This window comes from Tigriopus californicus, chromosome 2 (assembly GCF_007210705.1).
Source record: "Tigriopus californicus strain San Diego chromosome 2, Tcal_SD_v2.1, whole genome shotgun sequence".
NCBI lineage: Eukaryota > Metazoa > Arthropoda > Copepoda > Harpacticoida > Harpacticidae > Tigriopus > Tigriopus californicus.
The window spans coordinates 14,181,982-14,201,255 of record NC_081441.1 but is presented as its reverse complement, the minus strand read 5'-3'; the positions used below and the strand labels follow the sequence as shown (position 1 = coordinate 14,201,255).

General features: G+C 42.5%; 5 protein-coding genes across 8 annotated transcripts in view; 2 read left to right on the top strand and 3 right to left on the bottom strand.

Moving 5' to 3' along the window:
- The first annotated feature begins 308 nt into the window (after positions 1–308).
- LOC131893356 (trimeric intracellular cation channel type 1B.2-like) lies at positions 309–1,195 on the top strand. The gene is made up of 2 exons (XM_059243353.1): positions 309–1,085; positions 1,178–1,195. The coding sequence occupies exons 1-2, from the start codon at positions 309–311 to the stop codon at positions 1,193–1,195; spliced, it is 795 nt and encodes a 264-aa protein (XP_059099336.1).
- LOC131891328 (tRNA-dihydrouridine(16/17) synthase [NAD(P)(+)]-like) lies at positions 943–2,759 on the top strand. Its single transcript, XM_059240858.1, has 2 exons — positions 943–1,085; positions 1,178–2,759. The coding sequence occupies exon 2, from the start codon at positions 1,304–1,306 to the stop codon at positions 2,738–2,740; it is 1,437 nt and encodes a 478-aa protein (XP_059096841.1). The 5' UTR covers positions 943–1,085; positions 1,178–1,303; the 3' UTR covers positions 2,741–2,759.
- LOC131891390 (vesicle-associated membrane protein 3-like) lies at positions 2,729–3,493 on the bottom strand. The gene is made up of 2 exons (XM_059240937.1): positions 3,257–3,493; positions 2,729–3,178 (listed from the first exon to the last, which is right to left on the bottom strand). The coding sequence occupies exons 1-2, from the start codon at positions 3,305–3,307 to the stop codon at positions 2,873–2,875; spliced, it is 357 nt and encodes a 118-aa protein (XP_059096920.1). The 5' UTR covers positions 3,308–3,493; the 3' UTR covers positions 2,729–2,872.
- A 969-nt stretch (positions 3,494–4,462) lies between these two features.
- On the bottom strand, positions 4,463–7,715 carry LOC131893285 (E3 ubiquitin-protein ligase SIAH1-like). 3 transcript variants are annotated; one of them, XM_059243268.1, is made up of 5 exons: positions 7,433–7,715; positions 6,954–7,366; positions 5,447–5,856; positions 5,095–5,196; positions 4,463–5,005 (listed from the first exon to the last, which is right to left on the bottom strand). In XM_059243268.1, the coding sequence occupies exons 2-5, from the start codon at positions 7,344–7,346 to the stop codon at positions 4,828–4,830; spliced, it is 1,083 nt and encodes a 360-aa protein (XP_059099251.1). In that variant the 5' UTR covers positions 7,347–7,366; positions 7,433–7,715; the 3' UTR covers positions 4,463–4,827. The 3 variants fall into 3 exon arrangements, with proteins under 3 accessions (XP_059099251.1, XP_059099250.1, XP_059099252.1); XM_059243267.1 differs by having other exon boundaries at positions 7,445–7,715; XM_059243269.1 differs by having other exon boundaries at positions 7,449–7,715.
- A 2,792-nt stretch (positions 7,716–10,507) lies between these two features.
- Positions 10,508–19,274, bottom strand: part of LOC131893627 (uncharacterized) — a 10,652-nt gene continuing 1,885 nt past the window's right edge. The window contains exons 1-2 of one of the 2 annotated variants that reach the window (XM_059243722.1): positions 12,926–13,482; positions 10,508–11,307 (exon numbers count right to left, since the gene is read on the bottom strand). In XM_059243722.1, coding sequence (XP_059099705.1) covers positions 10,964–11,307; positions 12,926–13,031 — 450 coding nt within the window. In that variant the 5' untranslated portion in view covers positions 13,032–13,482 and the 3' untranslated portion in view covers positions 10,508–10,963. Of the gene's footprint in view, positions 11,308–12,925; positions 13,483–19,274 lie in introns of those variants that run through there. The other variant, XM_059243723.1, reaches the window with a different exon arrangement.

Sequence of the window (19,274 nt, the reverse complement as noted above, 5' to 3'; positions counted from 1 at the left end):
CTAATCTCTAGGACGACCCCAATACGTTCAAACTTTTATCTCGCTCAGACTCTACCCGACTTCAAGCATACAAATAAGTGAAGCAGCGACAACTACGTAGAGTCCAACCAGGCTGACTGAATGGAGGGTCTCAAGACGGCCTGCCTTCCAAACATTCCACTCATCAGCTTTGTTGCCCTCTATGTAGAGTGGGTTGTTCTGCTCTGGTGCATGTGTACATTGCGTTAGGCTATCTTCTCAGTCAAACAAGTTAAAGTTCAGTTTTCCGGTCGACGTGGAACTCTCTCAAAGGTCGACAAGAGTGAAAGATGTCGGTTTTGGACAACGAGTTGTTCGTTAAGGTGCAGAATGCGGTTTTTGACTATCCCGTGTTCCCCACCTTGTGGATCCCGCATTGTATCATGATGTCGCTGGCCTTGCGAAATACACTGGGTGGAAATTGGCGAGGCTTCTCCCGTCAACATCCCATGTCTTGCTTCATCTTGGCCACCTTATATACCTTCCCCGGGGGGATCTTGGCCACGGCCATGCTGGCCCAACCGGTCCTGAGCTTCATGCTCAACACGCCATTTGTCTTGGCCATGATGGGCAGCTGGTATTTGGTTTTCTACTCCCCGAACGACCTCTTCTTCCAACTAGTTACTAAAACCGGACTCATCCTGCCATTCTCCGGCGCTCAAGACTTCCTCAGACTCCACTTGGTGTTGTCAGGAGTACAAACCATTCACCAACTCCATCCGGGATCGTTCTTCTATCCCGTGGTGTTTGCCATTTGCAAGAGTAGCGGCTTCATGTTCCTCAAGTACGCCGAGTACATCTTGGCCAATGGCTTGAACCAGGCCTTTGTCATCCCTCATCATTCCACGAAAACGTGCATTTTAGCCTCCGTCATCCTCACTCTCCAGTCCTTGGGCCACTTGCCCATTGATCTAAAACCACTCTTTGCTATTCTCGTTGGCATCAGCCTTTCATTCCGACTCTTGACTGTTTTGAGCTCTTGGGATCCTTATCAAGCCTTTGAAAATGTCTTCTGTGCCATTGCCTTTGGTAGACCCATTGAGAACGCCTCACCTTCCAAAAAGAAGGTACAATGAATTATATACTAATAAACCATGCATTCTGCCGTGATATTGCTCTCAACCGTTGGCCTTAAATGTTGCATTTTTTCTCTTTGCAGAATAAGAAAGAAGACTAGAAAGAAGAGACCAGCGCTTTTGATATGACACTCACTGACTAAGTATCTTTGTACTTTGACTCAGAAATACACGAACACAAAAAGAACGCACCCTAACATTTCATAAGTATGCCCCCCAAGCTCGAGCCTTACGAATTTTTTGAAAAGGTTCTTAAAAGTCCTCGTTATGTGGTGGCACCCATGGTTGACGCCAGCGAATTGGCTTGGCGCATGCTCGGCCGAAAGTACGGGGCCAATCTCTGCTTCACCCCGATGTGGCATAGCGGAGTCTTCATCAGGGATCCAAAGTACCGTCAAGAGGCGCTACAGACCTGCCCTCAGGATCGCCCACTTATTGTTCAATTTTGCGCCAACGACCCTAACATCTTTCGAAAAGCTGTCGAACTCACCGTGTCGGCCATGGAGTGTGACGCCATCGACCTGAACATTGGTTGCCCGCAAGTTATTGCCCGCAGAGGGCATTTCGGGTCATTCCTTCAAGATGAGTGGGAACTACTAACAAAGTTGGTTCGCGTGATCCATGATAACTTTGATGTGCCCATTACATGCAAACTCCGAGTATTCGATGACGTAGAGAGGACCGTCAAATATGCCCAAATGTTGGAGTCGGCTGGTGCCCAGATTCTGACCGTTCATGGACGAACCCGCGATCAAAAGGGTGCACTAACCGGTCTGGCAGATTGGGAGAAGATAAAGGCGGTGAAGCAGGCCGTCAAGGTCCCGGTGATTGCCAATGGCAATATTCAATTCAAAACTGACGCAGATCGATGTATAGCATTGACTGGTGTGGATGGAGTCATGTCCGCCGAAGGTCACTTAACCAACCCCGCCTTGTTTGCCGACCTGAACCCACCGGTTTGGGACATGTGCGAGGAGTATCTAGATTTAGCCGAAAAGTATCCGTGTCCATTGTCCTATTCCCGGGGTCACTTGTTCAAAATGCTTCACCATCTCCTTCAAATCAAGGAAAACTTCGATGTCAGACAGATCCTGGCCAAGGGATCCAATCTAGGCCAATTCAGGGAGGGAGTGGCCTTGATCAAAGAGCGATTTCTGCCCTACCACACGTCGGAAAAGACTTGGGTCATGCCTGATGAACTAAAATCTTACAATCTCAGACTACACCCCTGGCTATGTCAACCTTACGAAAGACCACCACCCGAAGAACATCTCAAAAAACTGAAGGAGATCCAGGAACGTGAAAAAGCCGCCAAAGCCCAAGAGGATCCCAACCAGATCAAGCGCGTTTTACTTGACAAGGACGGTAACGAAATCTCGAGAAAGAAGCAGAAGAAAATGGAGCGGAATCCATTCAAGAAGTTCCCTAACTCTCGGGAACAATGTGTGCTTTGCCAATCGTGCCAAAACCCAGCCGGTACCAAATGTGATCACTCTAGGTGTCGGAAGTGTTGCCGCCAAAAATGCTACGATGACGAGCTGGATTGCGCCGGTCACAGGTGTCAAGTGAAAACCAGAAGAGAGGCTGCTCGCCGCCACAAAGCGTTGGAACAGAATGAGGGTGTGGCTGGAAAACAGATTGAATAAAGAATTCATTGGGTCCAAATTCTTGTTGCATTGCGAATTGTTACAAACAGATTTACTTTTATATGAGTTGGAACTGTTGATCGACATCAGTGTTGATAAGATAGATATGACTGGAATTCCTAGCGAGTCACTTTATTCGACAGGCTTAACTGAACTCATCGTTGTCACTGGGGGGTCATCGGAACCGCCTCCTTTGGTGGTCTTGACGACGATAATAGTAAAAATGATAATCACCACGAGCAACACAATACCACCAATGATGAGCTTCATTTTGAGGTTTTGCCACCAATATTTCTTCTTCAAACGGGTCGAGTTGGTCGCAAAACTACTGGAGGCCACTTGCAGGTTCTCGGCTCTTTGGTCCAAGTCTGACAGCTTTCCATCTCTCTCCAGGACCTTGTCCACATTGTTTCTCATCACTCCCAGGACATCATCCACCTAGAATATTCCCAACAATGCAACATCTACCTCTACAGAATCTAAACATTCAATAATATTACTCTTTGATAACTTTACCTCTCGCTGTGTTTGTTCAATCCTCTTGGACCCATAATCAGAAGAAGCCATATTGTTCTAGAGGGATTGAAAATATTTTTCCGTGTCTCAACTCTACCTCGCTCATTAGCTCAGGCCTTATCTCCAATCCGCAGGTTCCCTATCAACCTCAGAAAACTGCCTGCCAAACAACCTCACGGACTCAGCTCTATTCACTCGCCGAGATTCGAGAATGACGTTCGCTCTTTGCTCAGGAGTCGACGAGCCTGACTAAGAGCTAGTGCTCTTACGAACCATGCACATACGCTATGTTTTTTCATTTTCTGGATCGAAACGTTTTGTTGCCCAAATCATGCCCAAATGAAGACTTTTGTTGCTACTAGCGGTGTAAATTCAGGCATATGAGGTCTGCTTGCTAATGCGTAAATTGTTGGGAAAGCATAAAATTGATTTTTGCTTTTTGTCTTTTGTAATGTTATACTGTAGATTCCTATCTATCAAACTGGAAGCTAAAGCTTGAAGATAAATCATGCTATCCCTAATACTTTTATAATACAGTATCTTTGCCTGCTGTTCTGATATGAGGCAATAACAGGCCTTCTTGTTTGGCTTGCCTCCCTCAAACACAAATCGAGAGTACGAGTCGAAGCTGGAGTGGGCCTGTGAGTTTGTCACTCTTGAATAAGTTGCATACCTAGCGATTGCATATATCACGTTTTACTATTGCAATACCCACTATGGTCGTGTTCGTCTTGTTCAGCATACATGACCTCGTTCTTCAAAATGCAAATTTTCGAAGTAATCTACAAGAAGCTAACTTTTTCCTGGATGTGACGTTTATTTCCAGAACAGTAAATAATTTGTTGACGTATGTACGAAGTAGACTGGAATCCATCGATTTGGAAGGAATAATTGTTCTACAATTAGATTGTTTGCTCTTGTTGTTGTTACGTATTGGTGTCGTAATTGGACAACAAGGCGACACCCAAGGAAACATACTCGGTCCTCTTCTTGATTTCTGAATCATGATTGAAGGGAAAATAGGAACGCACTTTCGGGAAAAGGATAAGATGCTGGGATTGTAGGTTTAGGTAGAAGGGGGGGAATGATTTTTATATTAGTATCGCGAGATTTGCTGGCATAAGAGGAAATATTACAATCAGTATCACTCCTGTTGGTGCTCTTGTTTTCACATTCTTAACCGGAGGAGACGACAATCGAGATGAATCGAGATGAGAGATTTTTAATTCGCTAAGCAGTCATCGTAGAATGATTATTAATTGTAATTATTTTTTCTCTTTATTACTTCTCCTCCAAGGCTGGATGTTCCCATATCCCACAGTTTCCCCGTCTTAGATTGGGTAGGAGAGGCCTCGCTGAGTTATAGCTGTATTTTTGGATATAAAACCTTGATCCGCCTAAAGATTCGTTCCTCTTCGTGGGGTTATGGTGTTGTGGTTGTGTGGTGGTTGTTTTTGGTGCGTTGCGTTAAATACTCGAATTCAAACAAATTTTGGCGGCAGCGGCGGCTGCACTTGCTGATGCGTTTTTGTTCTCATTGTCCTCTGCTTGAATCGAATGAATGAATATCTTCAACACATGGAGATGGTTACGTTGATGCCTAAATTTCCGTTATCTGCGAACAATTGGGCGATGGACGTATCGAAGACCAAGCAATCTGAATTCAATATAGCTGACGACACGCCCTCATGAATGGACCGAGGCGTGGCTTCCCACGTCAAGCGTCGCCTGTGGCCATTGAGCTCGAGCCTACAAATATTAAAACAAAACAATCCGTAAAATGTCGTCCTTCGCGCTTAGTTTTTGTTTGCCTCTTCAAGAGGCAACTCAGCACTCACCGGTAGGCAAAGTTTTCGGCTTGTTTCCTCGTCCCTATGAGCTGGACAATGGCAAAAAACTGTTGATGACCGTCAAATTTCTCCTGCTTCTCGAGCACCAACCTAAGGGAAAAAAACTAATGATCAATGCATGTTCCAACAAGATTACAAGGTCGTCAAAAGAGGGGGGAGAAAACAACACATTGTCATAGAAAGGAATATCAAGTTGTTCGAACATTCAAGTTCACACGAATTATTAGGAGAGCGCCAAGTCTGGCAACACTCTTGGAATTCTTCTCAACGAAAAAATGAATAAGTTCTTCAACTGCCCAATTCTGTTTATCATCATAGCTCTGGTGATTCTTGGTCTTACATGAAATGGTGCCCAAAACAGCTCTGCATCATAACCCAATCCACGGCTCCAGGTAGATTGATGTCGGTGGCGAGGAAGACGATATCCTCGCCTTGGAGTGTGGTGATGCTCTTGTGAACTTGCATGAGATGCGACATGACTTGTTCGAGAGATCCTTGCCATTTACACGAGGCCCCTGGACAAGGACACGAGTACGGCCGAAACTCGCAGGTTTCCTCATGATCGAGTTTCTCTGTGTGGAGGAGGGACGTGCCGCAGCCCGAGCTCTGATAGCGACACGGGAACATGACGGTGGAGGCCACCTTTTCCATGGCCAGATTGCGAATGTTCCCACCGAGCTGTCCGCGGCAGGTTGGGCAACACGTGAGTTTGGGACGACAAGACGAGCACACCAAGTGACCCGCATGACACTGGAACCAAACAGAGCCGGGTTTGTGAGATGTGTGGCCACCTGAACGATGTCATTTGAAAAAAGTTGCAAATTTACACCACGAGAGTGCACAAGACAACAAATTCATGTCATTTGATAATTTGTTCTACGTGGAATGATTTTTTGCCGTCAAAGAAAACTTAATAAAACCCGCAATTTATAAATAGAATTTGCATTGAATTTCGAGATATAGCTCAGACATCATAGGTTGAGATTTCAAATCGAAAGAAAGACCAAACAAAAAAGCACCTTCAAATCAGGTGGATGACTTTGCCGTTCAAAAAAGAAGCTAGCGCACTTTCCTAGCACGAGGGAGGTCCCCGGGGTTTGATTCTTTGGCCCGACCTTCCTCCAAAAGGAAGCTTTTAGACGTGGTAGCTGAGTTTTCAACGGGCGAGGCTCAACCCATCGATCCCAGCACACACAAATCAAAAAATCAACTTGAAACTGGGATCAAGACAAATTAGGCATTTTGCATGCCAAAAAAAAACTGGAAATCAATAGACAGAAGCGCAATACATTGGACATAAGAATGGAGTCCAGGTAGAAGCTTACTTGAATCATGACGAACACTTGATTCAATTCACTTCTTCAAAGACAACTCATATTTAACGGCATCCTACTGAAGTCCATTCCGGTTTGTTGACCACATGTGCATTGATTAAACGCAGAAAATTCATAATGGAATATCAGGTACTCAATATTTCGAAACCCTTCAGGCCACATTTTTCCAATTTTGGTAGGTTTTGATAATACTTTGCTTGCTCCAAGTACACATAAATTAATATATACCTTATATTGTATACTTTAATATAACCCCTTTGACCTCGTTGAATTTAATTGTTTAAAAAACACATTGCACCTTTACACTTATATACATTTTCATATTAATTAACGTCAATTATACCCGTAAGAATTACGTACATGTAATCAATGACCAGCTACTCTATAGCTGAATACACGTGTATAAATGCAAATATACATTCGATTCACATACAGCCCTTAAAGTTTCCTTGGCAATTGTGACTAGCTTGACACGCCCTCCCCAAAGAGAACAAAAGAGTCGAAGTTTCTCACCTGAAGTATTGGGGGTAAGACGTAATCAAAGCACACTGGACATTCGAACAACGAGGCCAAATCTTGATTCGCCGATGAATTCTGCGGAGGAACATTTTGAAGCGGCACATTCGACACCACATTCACACCCGCTCCACCCACGGCCACGGCCGCCGCCGCACCGCCCACCACACTCCCATTTCCGCTGACTGAGCCATTGGACCCCACCGAGGCTGAGCCCACCCCATTGCCGCCTAAGGTCAAACCCCCTCCCACCCCCCCGCCCCCCAACGGCACCATGCGCGATTTAGGACCGCCGCCACCATTGCCCACCGAACTCAAGGGTGAAGAAGCCGCATTGGGCGGCGAATTGCCCGCCGTGGGCCCGTTATTGCCCAAAGGATTCCCGGACATGGCCGCAGAAACGCGCAGATCTACCAAGAACCAAGGCCAATATTAGGATTATACATTTATATGTAGTCAGCAATCCAGGGCCTTGCCTCAGCACTCACTCACACGAGCCCAGGGCTCAAGGACGCACACCACCCGCAGGACGGACCCCGACCCAGGGGGAGTGCTAGAACAAGAATGCGATGGAAGAGACACTCGTGGCTCTTCCAAAGATCGGATGGATGGATGGATGGATGGATGGTTGTTGGTGGAATGGTTGGTTGTCACACTCCTTGAGTTGTGATGTGAGTGTGTACTACCACCACCACCACCACAATCACTGCCACCAATTCCACTCTTCTGGGCAACTACCCTCTGTGAGTGTGTCAGTCAGTGTGTTCCTCTGAGTGATGATGATGCTGGACCTGCTGGACCTTGCTGATGGACGGTATTGACACGGAGGTTATTTGCATCAGGGTGATCAGAAAGCGAGCTGAATAAAAACGGGAGGCAATGAAAAGGGCCTGAGGAAAGTGGAATGGTTCAATTTAAAGCCGACCAATCAAAAAAGGAATGGAGTTGAGGCTAAAATTATATTTGGGACCTGTTGTGAAATTGGGGAGCTTCATGAGCTTGAATGAGAGAGTGGGATCTGACCTTGTCCTGTTTGGAGGTAAGTTATTGTCTTTGTTATAACATTGTATCCATCCAATTCTTTTTAAGTGAACAGCCGTGGTTCCTATGATTCTACTTGGCAGGGAGCTTGGCAATATTCATGGCCACCCTGGAGTTTTGGGCCGTCGAAATAAGGTCCGAGACCAGGCCCAACGTAGAAGACCAGGTCGTCAGGCTTGCCAGACCACTTTGGGCTTGTAAAATATTAGGCGAGTTCAAATCGTTCTGATTCAAGATATAACACATGAATTGTGCATGACCCAAAATGAAATCTTGTAAATCTTGAATAGGAAGCAGCTATTGCAAACCTCCAAATGAACCGATGGAACCTAAGAAATTAAAAAAAACAAATTGGCAGCCCTACCATAACATGGCAAATTTGCCCACCCCCGCCCCCTGGCGGCTTGGTCACACAAAGTTTAGAATCTAATTAGAGGTCTAATAGAGAAACAACGCATTAATTGATTTTTGTCACTCTTATTTAGTTCTATAGATGGCACATGAACCTAACATTGACATGTCATGAATCTGCTGATATCCTCATTTGAAGGCATCTGTGCCCAACTAGGAGTCCCTTTTTAGTCAGACAAGGAAAAACAAGTTACTATGACGAAACTCAGGCAGAAGCTTTTTAAGAAACGAGTGCCTTTGACAGAAAGATTAAAATTGTTGGATGATCAACCGGTCATTTGCCAAAATATTCATAGAAAGGTTGAACACATTGACGTCCGGGTAGAAAAATTCTTTGGAAAAGGATCAGTAAAAGAAGGACAAGACAACACTTCAGGATGTTAAACTCAACCCAAGAGCTTTCTACTCTTATGCCAAATCTATACGAAAGGCTAATTGATCCTTTTTAGGAACTTTTACATGGAGTGGTACAGAAATGTTCAAATCGACAGATTTAGCTAATATTCTGGGCGGCCAATTTTCGTCTGTTTTCTTCAACTCTGACTCAACATGTACCAAACGACTCTTCATAGCCCTCTTACGCTCCACAATTATGGTTTATGTTCTGCACTTCAGAGGACGCTTAGTGCTGCCGATTCCTCTTTATTGAATTATAGTGCGTTTGTGTTAGTGACCTATGTCAAATAATGTCCGGAAATGAAATCGCCACGGTAAGTTTATTTAGCAATCTACCGTGCCTCTTCTCGTTTTGTTTGGGCTGTCTGACGTTGCAAATAAGGGCCCTTGAAGAACGATAACTCTTCCTTTCTAGAGGACATAACCATTGACGAGAAGAAACTTCTTGATTTTATCAAAACCTGGAAATCCTCCAGTGCTCCAGGGCCTGATGGGGTGATGGCACAGTTTCTGCAAAGCACAACACATGGACAAGTGACGGATCCAATACTTCCATATTTTATGAATCGCTCTTTGCATGAGGGGCTAGTGCCCACGCAACAAAAAATTGCCCATATTCTCCCAATTTACAAATGAGGAGAAACGGATCAACCTGTTCATTACCGACCAATTTCACTCACATTGAATGTCACCAAATTCTTGGAAGACTTGGTGAGTTTGTGAGGACCTAGACATTAAAGGAAGCATTCCTGACCAACAGCTTGGTTTTCGCGCTATCTCACTTTTTTTCTTCTTCTTTTTTTGCAGACTTCCTTACCGCTACTGAGATTGAAATCCCAGTAGTTCAAGACGAAAAATGTATCAATTTTCCTTAATTTTTGTTTTCATATATGGTGTGATCGATCAACGATTTGGAGTTGGCTGAACTGGCTAACCCTTGAATATAAGGTTGATCGGGAGTTTTCGTCAAAAACTTGTCCAAGTCTGACTTAAATCCTGCAACTGGATCAACGCCTACATACGCCCTACAAAACCGTCGGGAACCCCTAAATATAAAGAAAATCGCCACACCAGTGCCCATCTTGGGCCACGGTTAAATGGATGTGGGCCACAAAGGCAGAACAACGGACTAATAGTTACATGGCGCTCTTTTTGAGTATAGAAGTGATACATGATTCCCTTGACAATCATAAGGAAGGCATATAATTCATCGGTGTTATGCCCTCCTGACTCGTGCTTGCTCCCATTTATACCCTCCATAGTCCATCTAATTCCAGTCGGCTCGGTTTGAGCCGACTTACATGGCCAAAAAACGGGGAGACACCCATCGGATGGAAGTATTGCCCACCGGATGGAATACCCGCCAACGGACGAATACCCACCCAACTGACGAATACCCATCCAACAGACGAATACCCACCCAACGCACGAATACCCCCGTACTGGACTGATGACCGTCTCCTAAAGCCAATGCCTGGACAGTGGCCTCAGCCTGGGGGTGAAGATTATTCTAGTCACATAATGTATCAATTCTAGTCAAATAAATTACTGTAATTCTAGTCATTGAAAAATCTCCAATCCTCCCCCCCTGTAAGGGAGATGTTATGTCCTCCTGACTCGTGCTCGCTCCCATTTATACCACATTATACCATATCTAATTCCACATATATATCCTGTGCTTTAGCTCAATAAAACTAGTTAGAAACCGGCTCACGACCATTAACAATCGGTTAGATTTATATGGCCTCATAATATTTTCAGGTTGATTCATGTACACGATGAGTATTTACCTCCAATAGATCATGCTTATTGTGTGTGGAACAAAAAAGGAACCGTTTTGTACTATTCCATTCCCTTGAAACCAAGAGTTGATCAAGGTGTTGTAGGAGTGGCAACTTCGGCAGCCATCTGACCTCAATATTAGGGAGAAAATATGAAGAAGATATTCCTTACTTGGGTGGGATATAGGTTTGACGAATTCTTCATTTATTAAAGCAAGCAACTAATACTAGTATCTTTAGCCATTTGCAAGGGTGGGACATTAGGGCAGAACATTCCAGGCCAGTGTTCGTTGGGCAGAGTTATACATGTCATTGCAAAAAGGGTTGTATATTTTGAATTGGCCCATAATCAAAGATGTTGCTTCTAGCTCATTTAATCTAGAGACCTCCTAAAATGTGACGATTATTCAAGGAGGAAGCTCGGAAGGAGCGTCGGAAGTTCATTCTCGCCAAATGATCCAGGTTGTAGTTGCGCTTCTTGGCGCCTCGTCGGACCTTGCGCATGCTTTCAGCTCGTTCCAAGAGTTCCTGCAACGACCGGGGCAGATCGTAGAGGTTGTAGTTGCTCTCCACTTCTTCTTGATTGGGATCCACTTGTTCATCTGTGAGGGCCACCGAGGGTGAAGACACCTCCGACCTGAGACTTCGACCTGCTTGCCGTAAGAGGGCAGCTTCGAGGTGTTGAAGATTCGAAAGCATTTGTTCCGACAAACGACGATCGTCTGAAAAGGAAAGAGATATTGACGTAAAGCATCGTCTCCAACCCAAAGCAAATAAAAAAAAAAACAACCATTGAGGCTCCATCATAAAGAAAGGAAATTGGTCCCTCCATGCTACATCTAGTTTCCTAATTGGTCTTAGTTTATGCATCTTGGATCGGCTTTGGTTGGCTATATTTGGGATCATTAGAGCCCAGATACATTGCAAGTCACCGAATGCCATCTAGATGATCCATGTGAATAAATTAGAACAAATGGTCGCCATGCCATCCAATTAAGGCGGGTGAAACCCGTGCGGTTATGGGCTTCGAGACCTCCTGTTTCTTCAAATGAGCTTAATGGCATGCGACGTGTCTTATTGCGGGAAAGGATGTTCCAACACCCTTTCTTATGGTAGTCAATATAATGGGGTTGACATTTTAGCCTTGGATTGATAGGCCTTCATTCATGAGCATGCAACAAAGCCCCGTCTCACCCTCCATTATACTGATCATCACACGTACAAGTAAAGCCAGGCAATGAATGACAACAATTCACAAACGCGGGTAAAAGGTTATTTTCAGACCCAAGGGAATACATCTGCTATTTCGGAAGAGACTTTTCACTTGCCTTCACCTCAGAATTAGGCCCATTTCCAGTACGATGCAGAGGTAACTTCGGGTCGCTCAAATCAATCATCGAGGCAGTGGTTGTCAGTATATTTAGGCTTGCATTCTCGTTCAAAATCATGTTTACTTACCAGGATGGGCCTATGCTCTTTGCCTTTGTCCCAACTCATCCAACAGAATAATAATAACATACTTTTATTGATCCGATCACTGTACATATCTCATCTATCTATTTGCGTTAAAACAATTTTTAAGGAGTTAAAGTTATTTCATATAAGAAATAAGTTTTTATATTTACTAATCACTATTATTACTAATCATAAAATCTGAGAGGGGATTCTAATTTCGCAAATATGAGGGGAGGGGGGGGCTGTTGAAAATGCTTTTCTGAGCATTGGAATTGTTCAACGAGAGATGTGAAGTGCACTTGTGCAATTCTACTTTTAAAGAAGTATCACGAAAACGAAAAGTTGATAGGTAAGGATTATAAGTTCAGTCAATGTTTAAGTAATGCTTGTCAGACCAGAAGAAGTTGAAAAGAAAAAGAAAATGCCCAATAAGTGTTGAAGTGTTAAAATCTGTAAATGAGAAATATCCTAATGTTATATAGGTCAGACCTCCAGCACCGTCTAGATTGAGCACGATATTATATATACCGTTACATACATTCCAGTGCATGAGTTGAGTGGTTCACTTTGAAATGCACAGGTTCTATTCTAATACTCTTTTACCAGAGACCTTATATACATTGAGCCGGACCTTGGCAAATTGAAAGCCCCTCCCAGACTATTATCTTGGTCATCTTGGCCAATTGTTCTCCAAAATATGTAACTGCTTACACCTGAATAGTTTCGCAGAGGCATTTCTTTCCGTGAGCATTAATCTTGCTAATGAAACTGCGGCAGGGAATTCTTCTTGCTTTCCATCCGCGTTCTACATTGCAGTTCGAACAAGTTGGCCTCCATTCCAAACAGTGAATTAGCAAAGAATCTGATCAACGAGTATTTACTTACTGTTGCTCTCGAATAGTGACGGGTCAGGTATGGCTCTACTGGAGTGGCACAAAGAAAGGATCAATGCCAAAAGGAATTGAAGTATCGAGGCATGTCTCATGTTCATGGCTGGATGACGAACCGTCCGGGGAAACACGTGTCTTAAAGGGCCTCGAGGAAACTTAATACAGATATGAGATCCTGTGTTCTGCCCGCCCTCAACTCTTATCAAAGTTGCGATGAAGCTAGCTCACCGGAAGGAACTCTTCCACGATATCGCTTGGTTGTTCTTCCGCAACTGACACTCTGACCCCGGTTCAGGTCTGTCTTTATATGAACTCGAGGTGCTTATTTTTCTCCCACGCTTGGGTTACTCTGCAGACGGTGTGGAAACGGTAGTTAGATGCGAGTTCTAATATCCCACAAAGGTCGAATTAGTCAGCTTGTCATTGGAGACCTAAGCGTCGAATCCTTGGAGCACAATTTCGGGGCCGGTTGGTTGGTTGGTTCGTTAGACCCGCCCCGCTAAGGATCATATTCGGGGTCCTTACTCGCAACAATGACAAACAGGTCTTCCACCACCCATTCCCACCAGTAGTAGTCTTTCTATCTTGTCTTGGTTGTCGCGCCCTTTCGCTTGAAGCGGACTAACAAGAAGGCGGGGAATGAAGGGATTAGCGAGCAATGAAAGAAAATAGGCGTCGGAAGAAGCGTCCTCTTTCCCGTGGCCTTCACCTGCCTCCCCATAAAGGTTAGTGCGATGAAATTGATGGAACCGCATGCTCCAGGGCATCGAAGGCGTCGGGGGTGGAACAATGGCCCCACGTATGAATGGGCCTCAACTCAAGATCCAACATGGGCTCTAATGATCTTCCAACGGAGCCATTCGACTAACTCTGTGCTTTATATGGAGAGTGAGATCCCCTCTACACACATACAGCTAAATTTGGAGTGAAAACCCTCGGCTTCTGGTTATCGTCATGCTCTACAGTAGTAGGGCTTGCCTTGGGATTATTTTGGGTTCGAAAGATCGTTTTTGTTTGACAAATCTTTACAGGGTTTGTCGGAAATACAAGACTAGTGTGCTTATTTAGTGAGTGAGCACCGCACTTTTTTGAGTCACACACACACACACACACAGACATTGATTGACCTCTATTTGACACCAGACACTTGAGAAGAAAGTGTCATCAATTTTAACAAATATTTTCCATGATTGAATTAAGGAAACATTTGAAATTGTTTAAATGAGCATAATTAGAAAACGTTTTTTGCAGTCTTGAGCTTTTGCCTGGAGGCTAGTTGTGGTACCTTATTGGTAGAACATCTGCTTTCCACTGTGCAAGCCCTGGTTCAATCCCAGGCTAAGCGAGTTCAAGCTTCTTTGTCTTATCTAAATTACAGCATGAGTTGCTCCTTTAGCAATTAACTTAAATGGGCAAACCTGCGGTCATTCCCAAGGGTGAGGTAATAATTACTGTTGGCTGTGATGACGAAGAGGGAATATCCCTCAATTGGGACACCCATCATTGGATGGCAGGCCAAACAAGAGAGCTACCATCTGACTTTGTAACACAAAACAAACGAAATTTTGCACTTATCTTTTGTAAAGTTCTAAGAAAATACATGATCTCGAAATCAAAGACTTGTTCTTGGATTCTTGAACAGTCATGCAAAAAAAGCATTAATGAAAGATGCATAAGCGCCAGAAAATATACCATCACATAAAGACTTGTACTGCACGAAATAAGGTTTTGTTCTGCACTTTAGGGGGCGCTTTGTGACTCAGCCTCTACCAAATGAAGGGCCAATTGGGCAGATTTCTCTTTAGCAAATGCCTAGAAAAGAAATCCCTTTCGTGACATGTCACAACTAGATTACTGTACTTATCAATCAACCGTGCCTCTTCCCGTTTCGTTTGGGCTGTCTGACGTTGCAAAAAAGGGCCCTTAAATGTTAACGCATTCATGTGACGCACCCTATATGCAAGCATCCCAATTGAAATATGGCGTCATTATTTTGTACACAAGTTGGGTTTCACTTGTTCAAAGGCCCAGAATCCCATGAGTGTTGTCATGAGATAACATGCCCGACACAGCAGAGACCCTGACATATACTGCATAGGAAATGTTTTCCCGGTGAGAAAGATTCACTTGTTTGTGTACGGCGTGGGTGCGTATGTTTTTTTCCAAACAAAACGAATTGATGCATGGAGTGACGTGGATCGTTCGTGTTTAGGGAGAAAATTTCTTTTGACGCCATCATCTGTTGCATATCTTGTGCTTTAGTGCGAAATACCTCATGACTCATAACCACCTTTCCGTCAACAAACCATGGTCCGTGGAAATGACAATTCGAAAATGCCAAGCCCTTTCATATGGGTCGAAATTTCATGCAATAATTTGATCTGAATCATGGGGAGTATAACAATTGCCATTTGGTTTGAAAGGCGCATTTTTTGCATTTTGTTCGACTCATTATTGTGTCGTAAGTTGAAACAAGGCCCAAATATTACTCATTTGACAATTATTATGCAAATTGAGATCAAGCCAGCTCTGGTAATTTAGAGTATTGGAAAGAAGTTCAATGGAAAATATTGATTGAATTCTTTGTTCTTATCTAGCATATGTCAAAAGAAGAGAACATTCAGTAGACAATGAGATGAGCCTCAACCCGAAACTTTAATTGGGATGTGCAAAATGAGTGGTCCCTTGGTTTGTTCTATTTCAAAACGAAATAAGGAATTAGACGGCAAGAGTTATACAATTGAGAATAGGGGATGGGGTTTGCAAAAAGAATATTGTACATAATTACATATCTAAGTGGTTGTTACAGCAGTTACGAAACCATGTCAAAGTAGTAAAAATTAACTATACTTCGAGAGATATCCAACTTGTGGTTGGATATATTGCATTTTTAACTCCAGATATAGTATCAAGATGCTAACTCTGTGCAAGTCGATTGTTCAGCCGCATCTTGAATATGCCTCTCCCATTTGGGCTCCAATGAGTTCAGCAGGTTTGCAAAAGCTTGAGCAAGTCCAAAGATGTTTTACTAGGAACATTGAGGATATGAGAGAGCTCTCGTATTGGGAGTAGTTAGAAAGGTTGGGATTGTACAGTATTCAGAGAGGGTATGAAATGTATCTGATATTGTAAGTTTTCAAAAACATTTATTAAGTATGTCCCAACCCAGGATTTAGGGTGAATTTTAGTGACCGTAGAAGCTTAATGTGCGTTTTGAGAGCACCTTCAAGCCCTCAAGAATCCAGGCTAGTTAAAACAATGAAGTCCAACTCTCTTCTTTCTCGGGCTCATCTATTGTTCAATTTGTTGCCTTCAAATATTCGTAGGGCTTATGTAGGCGTTGATCCAGTAGCAGGATTGAAGTCAGAATTTGACAAGTTTTTGATTAAAGTTCCTCGAGTATCAACACTTTATTCAAGGGTTGACAAAAATCCACCAACTCTTATTCATTGGTGGAGCAGATGTAATACGAATATCAAGATGAGTAAAATATACAAATTTTTCGTTTTGAACTTCTGAAAATTCCGCAAAAAAAATCATTTGGAGCAGATGGATAGTGCATAAGAGTGTTTTCGTTTTCGTTTCTCGTAAAAAGCTACGGGAAAGAAATCGTCAAAACCTGTTTAATCCAAGTTTTAAAAAGGCTAGGTTGATAAAACCCAAGACCCGGTGTTATTCAGGAAAAAAAGCTAGGCATCAGTTCCTCAATTCAAGTTGCAATTGCAAACACTAAATCATCCGGCATCATTTTGATTCTCTATTTGTGGATGGATGTGGTTAGCGTCTAAAAGTTACCTTCCGAGATAGGTCAAGGGGGCGAATCGAACCAGTGACCTCTCCCATTCTTGGAAACTCCGCTTTCCAAGACTCAGTTTACTGAGGTATGCTGATATTTGTTATGTGGCCTCTTGGACTGTATTATGTAGAAGACTTGATCTTTCCAACATTCTCAATCTGAACCTCAATTTTGGATTCGGATTGCTTAGTGTTGCTTTAAGTATGTTGGGAGATAAAAGCTACACCACAAACTTTGAGTTGTTCTATTCTAGGGTTTCTAAGCTTCATGAAGTTGACAATCTGTCAATTTCCAAGACAAACATGAGAGTGCTATCCGCTTTTCGAACTTTCTGACTACGCAAATTGCGAAATCTCTTTTTTTCAATTCCCACTTTACGTACAGTCTGATGTAAACTTCAACAACATAACGAGAACGGGACGAATCTCCATTAAAATGAAGCAGTTTGTTCGGAGACGATAAACTACCATTTGAGATCAAGGATGTGTGCGGGAGTGCACAGAATTTAATCATTTCAACAAATTGACCTCCAATTTGCACTCCAATTTCAACCGGAATTGCTCCTCTTGGAACCTCGCAAAAGATGGGTTGCAAGATCACCGTTAGATTCAACTTCAGCCCACTTATACCTCCATCTGATCTAACAGGGTTTTCGTTGTTCTTGAATACAAGGAACGGGGAGCAGTTCCCATTTCTTTGGCCAGAATGAGTAATTCATAACTTAACCACTCCCTGAACAAAAATAGAATGGTCTCTCTTCTTGCGGTTACCTTTTCGAAACACCAAGTAAATAGCTATGTTTTTGGTCAGACTTGTGTCAATTACCTTTTAAATGTAATTAACTGCAATTACTATAATTTCAAATTTGTTTAATTGTCATTACTTTTTAGTTGTAATTCAATTACTTTCCATTACATTTCAATGACATTTTCTTTTCTTATTGTTCAAAATACTTTAAGTTATTTGCAAATGTTTTGCTCACTTTTATCAAAGTTTTACTCGCCATTTTTTACTACAATTCGCCCTCACAATGAAATTGTTATTTGATTTTAAAATGATTTACTTTCAATCTCTGAATTGTGGTTTTTGTGTTTCAACCAGCTTCATGCAATGTAGTTTCTTAAGAATTGTTATGAAAACAAACATTTCATGACCCCTTGTCACGCTACGTTTGTATTTGGAAATGCAAAGAACACCTTTTTAGCAGTATCTTTTTAAGAAAATGCCTCGCTGAACATCTGTCAACTTAAAATCAGGGGAACACCAAAGACGCTGGAATTTGATGAGACAGTTTTGTCTATAACGTTTCAAAAAATGCGGAAAACGATTGCAATAAAAGACTTTGTATGCTAAACGGCGATGAGTGTCTAAAAATGAATTAAAAAGATGCGCTTGAAATTTTGTATCAATTTTGAACTATGTTGAGACAAGGCAACAAAAATAAAGAAAATGTTCACTCAGTTTGATGTTAAAATCGACATTAATTCTGTGGGAAATCGAATTATGCTATAACCGGGGCATTTTGGAGCTAAAAACATTGAAAATCGGACTTTTAAATCTCATAACTAAGTAACGGTTTAATAGACTGTGTCTCAATTTTATAGGCAAGAGCAGCCTAATTTTCATTGAATTCGTTTTTGAAAATTTATATTTGCAAAATGCATTTAGGCTCGAAAGATTTTTATGTGGGCTAGAATACTGTAAACAAAGCGAACCAAAGTTGTTTCTTGTGACATTCTGAGCTAGAAAAATGCCAAATTGGGTTTGGGTACTTCCGTCAAAACTTTAAAGGGTATTCTAACCAATGTGACAGGGTTCTCCACCAAATTCGTCCTCGGACGGTTTTTTGATCCTATTACTTGGAGGGTTTTGTACTTTTAGAAAAAAGGAAGTAGTTTAGTGTTACTTTACCGTAATAATAGGTGGAATAAGATATCATCAAAATCATTTTCGACCACCTGACAGATATTGGTGGCAGAATTCCTTCAAAGTCGGTTTTTCAATTTTTTTTTAATTTCCAAGACATACAAGTTCAAACTTCCAATTTTTTTAGCAGAATGTTGGTATGAATCTAGAGTTGCTCTAGTCCGAGCTGAGTCCAAGAAGAAAAAGGACTCCAAGGGGGATGCTACATATCTTAAAATTGGAAGGAAACGAATAGCATAAAAAATAATTGCTGGATGTAATACTGTAATTCTCGACCAATTGAAGTCAAGAGAAAATTGATGTTGTTCCTCATTCTAATGGATTGTTCAAGAGAGAAACTGTTTTAAAAAAAACCACACTAGTGGTTGGAAACATGCGATGACGAGTATCTTTTACCTAAAAGATAAATTTGGTTAAAATGTACCCATCCAGGCTAACTGCCCACTCTACAACGCTAGCCAGAAAATTGAAGTCCCCTACAAAGAAAACCTTAGAGCAAACTGACTGATCCAACTCATTTCCAGTGAATTGGAGAGCTGACAAGAACGATTCACAACTGTTGGACGGCTTTTAGTCAGTTTGAAATCTCCTCGATCGTTTGAACTTGTCAGAGAAAGGTCAT